At 49.6% G+C, this 16,809-nt stretch overlaps 1 protein-coding gene across 1 annotated transcript; it reads right to left on the reverse strand.

Annotated features, from left to right (window-relative positions):
- Positions 1-316: 316 nt before the first annotated feature.
- On the reverse strand, positions 317-15,725 carry CD8B (CD8b molecule). Its single transcript, XM_043603927.1, has 6 exons — positions 15,616-15,725; positions 12,107-12,466; positions 8,343-8,432; positions 4,636-4,725; positions 3,119-3,155; positions 317-1,037 (listed from the first exon to the last, which is right to left on the reverse strand). The coding sequence occupies exons 1-6, from the start codon at positions 15,656-15,658 to the stop codon at positions 1,025-1,027; spliced, it is 633 nt and encodes a 210-aa protein (XP_043459862.1). The 5' UTR covers positions 15,659-15,725; the 3' UTR covers positions 317-1,024.
- Positions 15,726-16,809: the final 1,084 nt, after the last annotated feature.

Genomic DNA, 16,809 nt, shown 5'->3' on the forward strand with positions numbered 1-16,809 from the left:
ATAAGGTCACCAGCCTGTGGCTAGGAGTCTGGGGGTTCCACTCTGTACAACTGAGCAGGTGCTAGTGAAGATGGCTTGGAGTGGCCAGAAGAGTCGGCCCCCGGGGCCCCTGCAGCCTGGCTCTGGGTGCTTCCCAACCTCTGAGACTCTCTCGATGCCTCTGAGACTCTCTCAATGCCTACAATGCAGACTACAGCATGTTGTGGGGGCAGATGAGGACAGGCACATTTTATCTTTGTTACTTCTGTTTTAGCTCAGCATTAACATCTTTGCCGTACAGATGGGCTTTGTGCTTTTACATCACAGGAGCCGTTCGCATCTTTTATTCAGGGTTTTATTTTTACAACCAAGACATTTTCATAAAAAGAACAGTGAGAGAAGAAATATACAAGCCATGGGAGGGCAGAAGTGAAAGTCGAGGAAGTTCCTAATGGGAGATTAAGTGAACTCCGGCTCCCACACCACAAGTTCCTGCTCCACAGGAGGTCCCTGGAGACTGAACCGACTGAGTCAGCCCTTCACAGAAAGCACGGTTCCAAGCTGGGTGTGGTCTCTGTGGCTCTCAGTGAGGACGGTGACCCCCGCCTGGGAAGACCAAGGAGGAGCCATCCCAGCACCATCCCATGAGAGACTCAGGACTCCATGTCACTGCCCTATGAGGGCAAAGCAACTTGCGAGAAGGTGGCCGGATGGCCAACACAAGGGTCCCAGCCCAGGGTGAGTACGGGAGCTGGGGAGTGGTGTCATGGCGGCATTTCTTACTCATTTGCAGGAAGTTGCAGGAAGTGCTCCGGGGCTCTGAAGCCTTCTCTCCGTGATTCGCGATGACCAACAAACAAGTTTCTCCCATGCGTGAGGCCCACGGAAAGAACTTGCAGTAGTTAAAAGCAGGCAACTTCAGCAGGTCAGTGAAATTGCCACAATTGAGGGAGTTGAGCGTGTCCCTTCTCTCTCATTTTTCCAGATCTCGCTCATTATTGACCAACGTATTTTTGTAGCAGGACACCAAAAGCATATTCTCTGCTCATTTATAAAACCTGAAAACAATAGCAAGTCAAGAAACCACTTACATTCAGGGAAATGATACGAATTTCCTGTAACAGAGACAAATGCCATGCGGGGATGCAGGGCTCCACTCCCAGTAAGGAGCCCGGGGGCCGGGAGTTTTCCACTAGTATGTTTTTAGGGCCCATCTTAGTCATTAAAAAAAAAAAAAATGAAGAAGCTCAGAAAAAAAAAAGCCCAAAGAACTCTAGCTTTGAATAGTGTTACTTCCTGCAGTACCTTCTTAGATAAGCTATTGCCAAATGCACACTGAGGGGCCAGAAGAAGTTGGTTGCTGATGGGCAGATTTTCCAGGGTCAGTTATAGGCTGGGGAACGTCCTCCCCAAATCACAACTTGAGTTTGGAACAGCTGATCTGTGCGGCCCATGGACTCTTTTGTCCACACCTGCATCATGGCAGCAAAATTAGAGGTGGTTTCCTAACTTTTTTGTAGCCACAAACCCTTTTGTTCAAATGATGTCTCACAGGTGAGCCTAAGTACAGGCAGCCGATGACAGCAGAGGGTTGAGGGGCCTCACGGCCCCCCGTGACCAACCCCCAGCTCCTTCCCCATCACAGTGGGTCCTCAGAACCCCTGGGTTTGTCAAAGCATGAGACACTATATCCAGCTCCCCCAAAACTGTCATCAGATCACTTAGGAGCAAGTTAAAATGAAGGAGTTGGTGGGGGCAGTACCCTAATGGGGACCCCCCCAAATGGGGTCACCATGGGGAAGATGTTGAATGGAACATTCTGCAGATCTAGGCTCAGACAAATACACTCAGGTTATTGTCTCTTAGGTAGGGGGTAATTTCTAAATCCAGCACCTAAAATTGTGTAAATTGTGCACAATCAAAATGATTGAAAATTGCCAATAAAATACAGCAGGCATGTTTAAGGGACTGTCTATAGTCAAGCAACTATAGCTACAAATATAATGTATTTAATAAGGTAGAGAATACTATATAGAGTTTATATGGAGATTACATTTTCAAGTATTTAGAGATACACTTTGTTCCTTGGTTGTTTGGCTCGTAGAGTTGACTTTTGTAAGGAACATGAGTTTGTGCTTTGACTCCACAGGACCAGGGGCTGAGCACTTTATGGGTTTTAACCCAGTAAGTCCTCACAACGGCCATGAGTTTGGGACTGTTATCCCATTTTACATGGGGAATCAGAGGCTCAGAGCGGTGAAGTGACTTGCCTACAGTCACATGGTTGGTGAGTGGCAGGCAGGATTCAAACCCTCATGCTGGAGCCAGAGCTCTTAAGCCAAAGGCCCTGTTGCCTTCTTTAATCTAGAGGCACGATGGGCTTTCTTTTTTTCCCGAACACCTCTATATAGAGGGGCTTGTCATTAATGAGATAGGTAGATGCGAAGCAGCATTTTGAGGAAGAAAAAGTAATCCAAGAACGCTGCCCACGGCCCAGCTGAGGTCCCGAAGTCCCTGAGGTTGGGAGTAGCCCCAGGCCCCTCAGGGCCTCTGGGCTTCTGCCCGTGTTTACACAGCTCAGTAGACCTGAAGAGCGAGTGCCTTTTAGCCCCCCTGTATATGTGACTCAACCTTTTGATTTGCCAACCCCTGGGCCCCGGGTGGGGTCTAGGGTAGAAGGTGGGACCCACGCAGCCCAATACCGGCAGGGAAGGAAGCAGGGAATGAATGGTCTTCGAATCCAGTTCTGCCGTTTACCATCCCAAATGCTTTGAGCAAGTCTTTCAACTGGTCTATAAAGGTAACCCTCCTATGTCATGAAGGACCAAGTCAAATGAAAAGAGTTTGGGGTATCCTACCGTATCCGATGCTTGCAAGAGTTGACTGTGAACGTGGGGAGAGCTAAGCTAAATCTTTCAGTGCTTGAAATTTGACTTAAACGGCTACCCAGTAGTTTTGTTAGATGCTCTCTCTTCCTGAACTCTATCGCTCCATCTATTTATACAGTCTGAGATTTTTTTGAAGGCTGTGCCTGGCTTTGGCCTCCTGTGGGTGGAGGCTGCAGCAGCAGGGGCTGAGGAAGCCAGGGCCACACCCAGGGCCGCGTCATGGGCACTCTCCTGAGGCCCCAAGCACTTACTGTTTCAGGAGGCGAAGCCGGGCTCTCCTCTTCAGGCCTGGAAGAAGCAAACAAGAACATCGGTTGGCGTGGGCTGTGGGTCGCTGACACCGAGCCCCAGAGAGCGAGGAAGGAGACCAGAGGGGCAGCCAGCACCTCACACCACTTCCCTGGTGCCAGGCTCTGCTCCAGCTTTATGTGGTTTCACTCCCTTAAAGCTCGCAGCAAGCCTATGAGTTGAGTACTACTCTTATTATCTCTGCTTCGTATATGGGGAAACAGAGGCACAGAACACTCGTGTTATGGAATGACTTGCCCAAAGTCACGCAGCTAGTAAGCAGTAAAACCAGAATTCAAACTCAGTTAATCTACTCCAGTCTATGTGCTCTTAAACATGCCAGTCTGCCTTTTGCAGCAGGTCAGGAATGAGAGGTGTACAGACAGGTGGTCGGTGGACTTAAGCTAAGGCGTGTGCTTGCGGGAAATGCACAAGGTCTCCCAACGGGATGTAGGAAGGAAGTCTGAGTATGTCTGTTTACATGTCTGTCTCATCCTTCATTCCTTTTCATTTCTGAAGCACATTTCGTAACATACGTAATACATGACATAAATACACCTAATCGCAGTTCGAGTTTGTAATTTAAAAAGTTTTTACTAATAAGATCTACATGCAGTTAGGGCTCATAATTTAAAAATGTTTTTACCAATGAGATCCTTGAACAAAAAAATTTGCAGACCACTGACCTTTAATGGGGTTCTTCCAATGGGGGCAAATGGATCCCTTTGTGGATGGCGATTTTATGCAAAAATGTGCGCATGACACATTTCTTTGTGGAGAGGGTCTCACCCTCTCCCATTTTATAGAAGCCCAGAGAGGCTCAGTACCTTGCTTGAGGTGGCACAGGTGAGCAGAAGGACCAGAAGGAGAGCCCTGGGCTCTTGGGCAGTTGTGAGGGCCTCCCATATAACTCCCCTCTTTCTTATGAACCCTGGGAGCCCAGAGCAGATGATCTCGTCTCCAGAGGGGCTGAGAGAGGCAGTCATCTCTGAATTTCCCTGCAGCCTCACAGAGAAGGAGGAGTTCAAGTTTCTGGGAACATAACCCAAACCCCACTGCAATGTCTTCTGTGTACTGTTTCTGTCCCAAGTGCTCATGGGAGTTCCCGCTTATCTCATGCCAGGCACTTTGGGCAGGACTTTACAAACAGCAACCCTGGGAGGTACGTAATATTGTTACTCCTGGGTGGGGCAGTTGAGGCTCAGAGAGGCCAGGGCATGTGCCCAGGGTCACTAGATCCAAGAATAGTGGAGTTGGATTCAAACCCAGGTTTGTCTGACTCCAGAGACAGGGTGGTGGTCTCTGACCTCTGCAGAATGGCCTCGGGCCAAGAAGCACCTCTGGAACTACCAGATGGGAAGGTGGGTATAAACTTCCACCAAACTGCCATCTGTCCTGCTTCCCTAGAAGAGGAAGGACCTCAGGAACACATCCAATGGCAAAAGGAGTCGCCATCGTGGCCCAAGAGGCCACAACTTACGGTATAGGTGGATGGCCACACCCAAGGACACCAGCAGAACAAGGACTCCAGCCACCAACAGGCCGAGGGTGAGGAGGCCACAGGATGGGCCTGGGAAAGACACACGTATCAAACATTTGAGACATGCAGATAAACTACAGAGGGAACAAATCAACTGATCAACTGGAAGCCCCACCTCCCAGAGAATACCACTGCTGCACATTTTTCTCTCGTTGTTTTTTCTAGGCACTTCAAACATGTTGAGATAATTTTACACAGAACATTTTACATCCAGGGGTGCCCTGGTGGCTCAGTCAGTTAAGTATCTGACTCGCGATGTCAGCTCAGGTCATGATCCCAGGGTCGTGGGATGGAGCCTGCCCCTCCCACCCCACCCAGCATCAGGCTCCACGCTGAGAGGGTGGAGCCTGCTTAAGATTCTCTCTCTCCCTCTCCCTCTGCCCCTTTACCCTGCTTGTGTGCTCTCTCTCTGTCAAAAAATAAAAATTAAAAAATAAAATAATAAAATAAAAAAATTTTATGTCCCACATCATCATTTTAAAAATTAATTAAACGCAGGAGCTACTTATGTTCTAAAGGAGATAGATAATTTTCATGCCTATTAATGAGATTTTTACTATTTATTTTTAAAAATTTATTTTAATTTCACAAGAAATAGCTGAATATATTTTCATTGTAAAAGATTCAAGTATAGGGTTAGAGTGTTCCTTGGTATGCTAGCTCCTTCACAGAAATAAATGCCATGGTTAACGTGGTACCTTTCTCTTTGTATTTATGCAGACACATACAGGTTTTTTAAAAATGTTTTATTTAAATTTATTTTTTGAGAGAGAGAGACAGAGCGCGCATAAGTGGGGGAGGGGCAGCGAGCAAGGGGGACGGAGGATCCAAAGCAGGGCTTTGCATTGACAGGCTGATAGCAGTGAGCCTGATGTAGGGTTCGAACCCATGAACTGTGAGATCATGACCTGAGCCAAAGTCGGACACTCAGCCAACTGAGCCACGCAGGCATCCCTACAGTTTTGTTTTTGTTTTTGTTTTACAGCATACAGTGGCTTATATTGTACAAACTGTTTTGCAAACCATTCTTTCTTTAAATATATCAGCACACTCCTTTTTCTAGTAGAGTCACATTTGAAGTATGGACATAGCATGGATTATTTAGCCATCAGTGGGCTTTTCGTTTATTTCCTATGTTTTACTTTTATAAATAACAGTGCAAAGAACATCCTGGTACATTTTTCCTAATGTGGGAGCCTGCCCGAGGCAGATATTGAAAACAGAAACTTCCAAACCATAGACTATGTCCATTTAATGTTGTAACAGACACTGTGAAATGCCTTCCAAAAAGGCCGCACTGGTTTTCAGTCCTAACCACCAACTGTGCACCTTGCCGACCCTTGGTATCAGAGTGTTTAGTTTTTGGCCAGTCTAGTGGGTGAAAAATGGTGTTTGTCAACTTCAGTCTATTTTCATATATTGGCCACTTGTATGACCTGGCCTGGCCTTCCTTGCCTTGCATGGGTTTCGGAGTCTGCTGAAGTCTGAAAGTCACCACGTCGTTCCTGACACAGCAATTTAGAAATTGTCTCAGAATCATCTCAAGGGACAGCCCTAAGCCTTAGGGAGCACGTCCTTCCCCAGGGTGGCCGCGTGGTTTCATTCATGATGACAAGTTTTGAGATCTATCTGGGTGTCCCCCAAGGTAAGTGCTTTGCATATAGCATCTATTTAATCATGCCTTCCCTTTAGCCAGGTAAACACCCCTAGTTTACACATGAGGAAACAGGTTCAGAGAGGCTGAATCACTTGACCAAGGTCACACAGTATAGGCATGGTAGGCAGAGTCAGACCTAAACCTGGCTGACTTACCCCAAAGGTACCCTGTCTCATGGCCCCCACCCCCAATGCAACCTCTACTTCTCCCCGCCAATCCCCACTTGGCCACTTTCACACACAACCTGGTTATTCTTAATAACCTACTAATGTTGGATTTGCATTCTTGCCCTGGGATCTTGTTGGGGGTCGACATAAGGAATGATGCAAGAATCTCAAAGACCTTTGTCCACATCTCTTACAAAAGTGTTGCTCTACTGAGTTCACTATTGTTCAGCAGGCCTTACAGAAGGATGAACAGAGCAGACTTTTTCTAGAATTTAACACTGAGATGAAGGCTTTGAAGCCGGGAGCTTGGGGTTGTTTCTTTCTATCACCGTGGGGGGCAGGGTTTGTGCGCCATGTTATTTGGAGTATTGCCTTTGGTTCAGCTGGTTTTGCCGTTGCTCTAGAGTCACAGCACAGACCCAACTCTGGCACCTTCAACGTAACAGACGTGTTGTATTTGCCTTTTGTGTTGTTTTGTTATTGTTGTTGTTGTAACTTGCCTAAAATCCTTTAGGCGAAGTTGTGGGGTATAGATACTTTATAAAATGAGGTCAATCTATCTCTACCTTTATGTTCACCAAGACTTTGCCCTTCTGCATTTGGGTTGCGATTTTTTTTTTTACTGGGACCTCATGGGGTAGCTTCCCGTTCCCATTCTCCCAATCCCATTAGATGCCTGTCCCTAAGCTCTGTTACTTTATACATTTAAGACAAAGCCAACCCAGCAGCACGGGGCAGCCCTAGTGGGGCAGCTTGTCATTTGTTCCACAGGTGGGAGCACATGACACTTTCTGTTTGTCACCAGTATCTTTTGGGGAGCAGAGGTCAGTATTTTTCCAGAAACACATTTGCACGTTTGGGCTAATGGTTCCAGGAAAGTGCATGTGCATGTGTGTGTGTGTGTGTGTGTGTTCTCCAGCTGCTGTGTCTGGTGTTCATAGCACAGAGAAGCAAGTTAGGTCACTCATTAGCAAACAGATATTAGCACATACTGTGTGTTAGGCCCTCTGTTAGGTATTAAAACTGAAAAACTTTAAAGTTCTGGTCCCGTGGGTTGGTTATTTTTGTTTGTAAACAGTCTTACTGAAATATACTTTACATACAAAGTTCACCTGCTCCAAGTGTATAATTTAATGGTCTTCGGTATATTCACAGAATTGTGCACCCATCAAGCACCATGATCTAATTTTAGAACATTTTCATCTCCCCTCCCCCACCAAAAATCCTGTACCCATTTTAGCAATCTCCTCCATACCCTCCCAACTCCCCAGTCTTAGGCAACCACTAATCTACTTTCTGTCTCTATGAAATGTCACATTGTGGACGTTTCTTATCAATGGGATCACATAATACATGGTTTTGTGTCTGTTCTTTTACTGTGTAATATTTTCAAAGTTCATCATATTGTAGCCTGTATCAGTATTTCACTGTTTATTATGGTCAAATAATATTCCATTGTATGGACAGTCCACATTTGGTTAATCTATTTACCAGTTGTTTCTACCTTTTTGGCGATTATGAATAATGCTGCTAGGAACACTGGTGTGCAAGTTTTGGGGTGGACATATCCTCCATTAAGTTTTTCTCTAGGACAATTTTCAAGCGTGTTCCTCATTAGACTGTGAGCTGTTGGAGGGCAGCACTGTGGTCACACTCAGCTTCCCTTCTGACCCCAGATTGGGTGGGGCCAGAGAAACAGGCTAGAGTCCACACATGGAAGGGAAGGGAAGGGAAGGGAAGGGAAGGGAAGGGAAGGGAAGGGAAGGAAAGAAGGAAAACTTCCTGCTCTGTTTCTGAGGGTCCAGGAGAATGGGAGAACTCACCCTTCTGGGTCACTGGGCTTGGGGGCCGGCACATTTTCTTCCTGGGGGTGGGCTTCTTGGTGGGCTGGGCAGTGGTGGGAAGGACATCAACTACAGAAAGCAAGCAAGACACATGTCTTAGCCAGGTAATCAGTAGGTGGACTTACAGACAAAAGTTAAAGCCTCATGTCTTCCATGTAGATATGAAAGCCCTTATGACTGTTCCCTGGGCTGCTGCAGGGCTCCAAGGTGATAGAGTAATCGAGTTTTCTATGTGCTTCCCCAACTCTCAGACCTATCTGAGAGTCGAGGCAGGGGGTCACTTTGGTGTCTGGGGAAGAGAGGGGCTCTGGACCCACATGGACATGAAGAGAGCCCCAGATGCCCTGATTAACCACTGAGTGACTTGGGGCAAGTCCTATCACTTTTTGGTGCCTCAGTTTTCCCATCTGCTGAAATAAAGATGACTCCCAGGTCTTTCTTGGGGTTGTCGTGAGAATTAAAGGGGACAGCATGCCCAGCAAATGGTGCAGTAGAGATGGCTCCCCCTGGCCAAAGACCCTGAGCAGAAGCTGGAGTCTCCAAGTGCTCGACGAGACCAGCCCCTCAGCCAACCTGCCAATCCCTAACCGGGTGGAGGAGGCTCACAGAAAGGAGGGTGCCCTTTAACACACATACGATACCATGCAGGTTGCATATATGGGGATTTTCTTTCCTTCTCAAGTGTCTTTACAAGTCATATACTATCAGAGCTGGAAGGCTCTAGTCTCAACCTTTACTTTCAAAGACGAACACCAGTGATGTAAGGCGCCAGCCCCGAGGCCCCACGATGCCAAGCGCCTGCCTGGACCACCCCAACCCCGTCTCCTGACTCGTGGATGGGTCACTCCTCTCTTTCGTTCTACGCCAGTGTCACATGCTGACGTGACGGGGCAGGGCAGTGGGACAGGCACACAGAGTGAAGGGAGACACCTGAGGTTCTGAGATGCTAGGGACAGGGTGGTGAGCACTGGGTGCTGTTGAACCCAGCCCTGGTCTCTGTGGGTTGAGCAAAGACATTTCACAAAAATGATCCTCTGCAAAACAGGAGGAGAGAGAAGATAACACCATCAGTTTAAACTCTAGCATCGGGAGGACAGGGAGGGGCAGCCAACCCAAATGGTCACTTCAGGGCTGGCATCTTCCACATAAAGAGTGGACACTGTGGACCCTCGCCGACCCGAGTCTCCTCCGGGAAGCAGAGATGACACGATCTGCCTGCTTCGTGAGGTTTCTGGGAAGAACCAACCACCAAGAATGAACCCTTGCTAAGTCCCGCCAGAACTGAGAACTAAGCAGCTCAGCTTAAGCGTATTCAACCCAACCACTTTGGCGATGGGAACGAGTATCTCCATCTAATCCCCGAGGAAGCCCAGGCGCAGAGAACGGAACTAGCTTGTCTGAAGTTCAAGAAACCCTAAACAGCACAGCCGGGATCTGAGCCAAGAGACCCCGATTCTAGGCTCTCACTAAGCCACACCACCTCAGGTGCACATGCTTTTCGACAAAAAGGCCCGTCGGGTCAAGGGCCTCGGCCGTGGGAATGCGGAGGGAAACTAGCATCAAAGGAAAAAAGGACACTAGCCGTGGTGCTCCCAGAGCATGCGGGAGCCTGGCTCTCTGCTCGGGGTGACCCAGCATGGCTTTCCCCTTTACTCCTTACGGCCCTGGAGGTGTCCACTCCCTTTACTTTGTACACGAGGAGGCGCAGATGTCTCTCGGCTGGTCGGTGGGAAGCCTGCAAGGGAGACAGCTCTATAGGACCTCAGGGTCTTGGCTGGGCTCAGCGGTCGGGGTTCGATGAGGGGTTTGTGGGAAGGCTTGTTCCATTTTAATTTCTTCTTGCCCAGAGCTGGGTCCCCTTGATTCCTCCTGACTCCCCCAGCTCCCCATTCAAATCTACCCGCTTCTCTCCTCGTTGAGCGGGACAGGCCTTTTGAACCCATAGTGTGATTAGCCCCCAAAAGGCCGTTTACCCCCCGCCCCAATACTTTCTTTACTGCCCGAGCTTCCCCTTTCAGTATGCGCTGTCTTCCGCAGGAGGGCCGGGGCCTGGCTCTTGATACCCTGACTCTGGGGAGATGTCGCAGTTGCAAGCACATGCTTTGGGGAGGGTCAGCATGAGGGGTTTGGAAATATCAAAGCCAGGAGTGGGTGAGTGGTGGTGGAGGTGGAGGGGGAAACTTCTAGAAACCAGTTTTACTTATTTCATCATCTATCTTTCTCAGACCCCCAAATCTAACGAGTGGGAAAATGCGGAGCTTATAGAGACAAAAACAATAAACCACACCCAAACCCCACACCCCCCAAAACCCAGTGCTCAATACAGGAATCAGTCAACTCCCTGCTGAGAATGCCTCAGCTTCTGGTCCCAGAGATCTCATCCCCCAACCCCTACCTTCTGACTGAAGACCCAAAGCTGGAGAGATGGGAGAGCAACCTCACTCTGGTTTTTGTCTTCCTAATTGTGCTGCTGTCCTAGCTGTCCCTGCACCTTCCCATGCTGAGTGACCTAATTCCTGGGGGGGGGGGGGCGGTGTTGGGGGGGACTTGGCATTCTCGGTGCCCCCAGCCTGAGAAGAACCCAGGTGAGCGGGAAGCAGGACAGTAGGAGGACCGAAGTGGGGGGTTGGCCGGCCGTGGGCTAACCTGGGGAGGGGGCTAAAGCCAGACCAGGCCTTTTGAGAATTTCTGCCACGACTCCTTCACACCTCTCACAGCTTAATCCTCACTCTCCAATACTGCAGCCACCTGTCGCCTGGCTACCGGCCAGTCTGACTCGAGGTGTGCTGTATGCGTGAAATGTTAAAAACACATCGAACATTTAGTATGGAAAGGGAATGTAACACATTCCAGTGATAATTTTTATATTGATTATAAGGCAAAATGATGATACTGTGGGTACACTGGGTTAAAAATATAGTATGTAAACTAATTCCACTCATTTCTTTTTCCTTCGTTAAACGTGGTATTCGAAATTTTTACATTTTATCTGCGGCTTTCTATTTCTATTGGGCATGCTGATTCAACTCACAGAACTACAGCTTCTCAGGGTGGCTGGCGGGGGGTGGGTCGTGGAGGCCAGCAGCAGCCCCATGATACAGATGGGAAAACTGAGGCCAGGGAGCAGAGGGACTGGTGCAAAGGCACACAGTGAATACGCAGCAGCATGTGCAGCTAGGCCTGGGTGCCAGTCTCCTTACTCCCTGTAACTCCGGGTGTGGGTTTGAGCCATAGGCCCCTGTTCAGAATGTGAGGGCATCTGCCCCTCCACTGGCCCTAGAAATGCTTTCACTGGGTATGTCCAGGCAATGAGGACTTTCTTTCCTGGGATGCACACGTGGTGGGAATTTCTGAGACCACGGTCAGGTCTGGGGACTGAGGCCAATCTAGGCATAGCCTCAGGTAGGCCTGATGTGGCGGCCAAAGGACAGCACTGCCTCGTCCCCAGAAGAAGTAGCAATGCTTCTAAGCATCCCATCTGGAACAGGACTCAGTTCCCTACCTCCCCGGGTAGATGGCAGCATGAAGTGAAATGACTACATAAAACACTTGCGTGTGCTTGGCCCTGGCTAGGTCTGTTCCTACTAGCCGTAGCTCTATGGCTCATGGCTGGCACCCACCCCGCCCCCCCGCCTCCTGCAGAGTGGGGCTCGCTGAGAGCGGGGGCAGCTCTAGTGTCTGCCATGCACCCAGAACACAGTAGGTGCTTCATACTCATTGGCAGCACTGAGGTACTTTCTTACCCACACTCAGCCGAGTTCCCTTCCCGAAGGTCAGCTCGGGCGACCCAACGGTCATGCAGAAGTAGATGCCACTGTCTGCAGGCTTCACACTTGTGAGATTGAGAATGGACCGGGTTGCGTCCGGAAACACAGTTAGCTTCTCTGGCTCCACTTCCTGTCCATACACAATCCCTTTTATGGGATCCCAGTAGGCCAGGCACTCGTAGTGACTGTCCGGGCTTGGAGCCTGGCGATGTCTCAGCCAGTAGATGCGCGTGCTAGTGGGCGAGGTTTTGGCTTCGCAGGACATTATCACCATTCCATTGGTCTGAACCATTATGGACCCAGGAGCCTGCTGGAGTACGGAGCTGCCACGGAGAGCTACGAGAAGCAGAAGGAGCAGACACCATCAGCACATTTTCCCAGCCACTGTTGCGGGTCCTGGGAGTCACACTGAGTCAAGCACTGAAGGAAAGCTGTGGAAGAACCTGCCCAGTTGTGGGGTCCAGGGGCTGTACTCAATGCAGCTAGTGGCTCCTGGACTCAGGAGACCATCTGCAAGGCAGGTGTTTCCTATGTCCAGCTTTACAAAGGGGATGGGGAGAGAGCTGCCATTTCTTGATTGCATGCCTATAAGCCTGGCTCTTTGCATAAATTATCTTAACCCAATCTCAAACTTATTTGGGGATTTTTATCCCCATTACACAGACGAGGAAGCTGAGGCATGACGTTATTTGTTCCAAGTCCCATCAATAGCCAGTAAGTGATCTGGGATTCAAACTCAAAGAGTCAAAGTCTGAAGTCAAAGCCTTTCACCTTGCCTTGCCGCCACTCTATGTACAGACCTTCAACAGGCTTCAAGCAGGTGTAGGAGACTCAGGTAGCCCAGGGGAACCCAGAATCAGAGGCAGAGCACAGGGCTGGTCTGGCCAACCACCCTTTCTGGACAGTGATGACAACAGCAAGAGGAACTCACTGTTGCTATTGGTGCAACCATAGCCTATCACTCCTCAGTCCAGCAAGTGATGGGTTCCTGGATCCCCATTCTCGAGGGGAAGGACAGATACCCCAGAAGCAGCACTTGGATTTCATTTTAGTCTCAAGATGGGAAGCACCGACAAGCAAGGGATTGCTCATGGAGAACGAACTAGACTGGAACTCAGTGACCCGGCCTTCAACCCAGCTTCTGCCTCATACCAGTGGTGGGACTGTAGGAAGTCAAGGAGCCTGTCTCTATCCTTTAAAAGGAGGGCAGCTTGAGGTCATTGTCCTGCTTGCCTGCGAGGGTTAGAGCATTTAAGAAAACGCACTGTAAACTCTAAAGCAGTGCACACGGGTAAATCATTTTCTACGTGTCTCATACATCAGAGGTTATTACTGGCAGCAGATGAAATCTTAGGAAAGATTTGAATGGGTCCTTCGCAGCCAAGTCCAACAAACTGAATCTGACCTGGCAAGCCTTCCATTTTAGCTGTGGGGCAGAGAGAGACCCCACAGACCCAGGCAGAGACCCAGGAACAGCAAGGCACAAAAGGACATAGACTTGGGTGGGCAGAGGAGGCCAGAGAGAGAATGTGTGTGTATATATGTATCCCAGGAGAGCTGGCTTATGAGGTAGTGGCCTAAAGGCACAATCCTGCTGATGTTTGTGTCTCAGACTTCATGGTTCCAGAATGGGCCGTGAACTTGAACTTTTTGACTCTACTCACAGGCCACTCTGAGCTTCTGCTTGTATCAAGAATGAAATGGTAGGGGTGCCTGGTGGCTCAGCTGGTTAAACATCTGATTCTTGATTTCAGCTCAGGTCATGATCTCACAGTTTGTGAGTTCGAGTCCTGCATCGGGCTTTGTGCTGACAGCGTGGAACCTGCTTCGGATTCTCTGTCTCTCCCTCCCTCCCTCTCTGCCTCTCTCTCTCTCTCTCAAAAATAAATAAATATTAAGAAGAAGAAAAAAAAAAGAAGAATGACATGGTACTTGGGGCCCAAGTGCCTGCTGGCCCTTCTCTTTTCTCCCCAAACACCATACTGCCTTTTCAGCAGAGTAGAGGGTCTTCATTGTTTGGGGTCACTGACATCTTGGGGGAGATAATAAGAATCGATGATGCCAATATTCACTGAACTGTGCCCAGCATGGTGCATGCATTATCTTGCTTAATCCTCACCAGATCCTGTTTTACACCCATACTCATGAGGAAACAGAGGCTCAGGAAAGTGAAGGACGTGCTCAAGGCCACACAGCCTGTATGTGGTGGATCCAGATTCAAACCCAGGTCTGGGACCCCAGAACCGGAACTTTGAGCCACTCCCTGAATCAAGGAGACCTGTGATCCTCTCCTGGATCACTGTCATGTCATTGCGTGCACACAGTGGGTCTACAAATACACAGACTCCCGAAGTTCTTCCAAGAAAGCCCAGAAGTGACTCCTAAAGGGGTAAAGGGGCCCAAAAGGACCCTGGGTTTTTTGTGTATGTTACCCCTGCTGTGTCCTGACATGCAGAATTCCTGGCTGCAATATACCCTGGTCTCTCTCTTATGTCTCTGGAGACTTAATGCCAAGCTCTATCTGTGTGCCAGACACAGAGCCAGGCCTTGCTACCTATGCGGTCTCATTTGATTCATCTGACTCTCTTCCAGTGACCCCCTTCTCAGAGGGGCCTGCTGTTTCTAAAACGATCAGCATTAACTACTAGTTTTGAATGGCCCCGACTAACTTCTGCTTGAGATGTGGCTGAGCTCGTGGGTCAGAGTAGGGGGCTGGCAGGTCTTGTCACCTCTGGCAGGTGGCCAGCTTTGGGCTTTTTGGGTAAGAGAGCAATCAACCACAGGTCAGTGGGCAGTTTGGTGCGTGGAGGGGCCTCTTCCAAAAGGCAGTCTGGCTGGGCTTATGAGAGGGACAGCGGAGACTGCCTGCTACATTCTAGCTCCAGCAGGGCTCCCATTGGAGCCAAGCTCCACAGCACACACAACCCAGGGACAGTTGGGGTGGGGGGTGGGGGTGGAAACAGGGAACCCCGAGGAAGTACTCTGCCATAGCGGTCTGGGATCTGGCAATAGCCTGGTGTTTGGCAGATGGTCCTCCGAATACTTTCCCGGAAGTACTAAAAATGTGTCTACAGAACCCTGGGTGAAGTGCAGAATACCAAAGCCAGAACTGAGCCTCTGGAACCTTCCTGGGGGCACACCCCTGGGAGGGAACCCTAGACAAGGGCATTTTTCCTTTTACTCTCCACTTCCTTCCCCTCTTTTCTTCCTTCTTGACTCCTGCCCTCCTTCCCCTCCGGGCTTTTGGGCAGAGCTAGCCTCATTCCCGGGGCTCCAGGGGCCCCTGGGGTAATGAGCTCTGGGGATGAATTTCCTCGCCACCCTTAGGGACTGTACCTGCCATGCCGCCTCCCGAGTGCGCCCCCAGCCCCAGCTTCTGCATTCTGCTGGGACAGCCTTTGTAAACTCTACAGCTCAGGCTCTTCCCGGTCCCGGGGAGACCACCTGCTCCAGCCCCGGGCGCCCCACGAATCTCCCGGTCTTACCTGCCAGCTGCGTGGCCAGGAGGAGCCAGAGCCCCGGCTGCATCTTGGCGAGCCCAGGACACCTGGTCCCGGCGGGGCTCTGCGGAGACAGTCCTGGCTAGGGGTGGGTGGGGAGCGGGACTGGGCGGGGCAGTTTGGATGGGGGAGGGGGGAGGGGGGACGGGAAGGACGAGACCGGGCGGGGTAGGGGAGGGAGTCCAGTGTGAGGTTGGCAAGGTCTCCGCCCTCATCCTCCCTGCATTTCAAAGGTCTTGGGTGCGTTTCCTAAGAGCCCACTGGGACCCCTTGCTTTCTTTCCAGTGAGGGGGTGACACCACTGTCCTGCGCCAAGCAATTGCACGTGTGTGATGGACCCCTGCCCTGGGAGGTGGCCAGGACAGGGTCATGACTCCCTGTGACAGTTGAGGCAACTGAGGCTCACAGAGGTCAGGATATCCAAGGTTCCCACGGAAGTGCAGGGTGGAGCTGGACCGTAATTCGGGCTTTTTTTTTTTTTTTTTTTTTTAAATTTCTTTTCTTTTTGAGAAACTCGGTGGGGCCTAGAGTGACCAAGACCCAGGACTTGCCCTCAAGGACACACACTTGTGAGGGATGAAGGGCTGCTCCCACAGCCCAGCCAGAGGCCAGAATCTCTCAACATTTTCATTGTTCCCATGAACAGTGTGAGGCTGAGCATACACTGGACAGACAACCCTGGGGACACCCCTGGCTGGCGTGAGCTGTTTTCTTTTTTTTTCTTAATTGAAGTGATATTTACATAACACAAAATTAAACACTGTAGAGGGTGCAATGCAGTGGTATTTAACCACCTCTATCTAGTTCCAAAACATTTTCATCTCCCCAAGAGAAATCCCTGAACCTGTTATATAGTCATCTTCTATTGCCCCCTCCCCTTCTCACTACCCCCCTCCCCCAATCATCCTTTTGTCCCTATGGACGTACCTATTCTGGACATTTCATATAAATGAAATTGTACAATATGTGGCCTTGTGTGTCTAGCTTCCCTGGCTTAGCGTAGCATTTTTGAGGCTCATCCAACGCGATGGCGTGTATAAGTACTTCAGTCCTTTTTATAGATGAGGACTATGTCGTTGTACGTGTATGAGACAATTTGTTTAGAGATTCATCTGTTAATGGACATTTGGGTTGTTTCTCCTTTTGGCTATTGTGAATAAAGCTGCTACAAACATTCTT

The sequence above is a fragment of the Prionailurus bengalensis genome, chromosome A3, assembly GCF_016509475.1.
Source record: "Prionailurus bengalensis isolate Pbe53 chromosome A3, Fcat_Pben_1.1_paternal_pri, whole genome shotgun sequence".
NCBI lineage: Eukaryota > Metazoa > Chordata > Mammalia > Carnivora > Felidae > Prionailurus > Prionailurus bengalensis.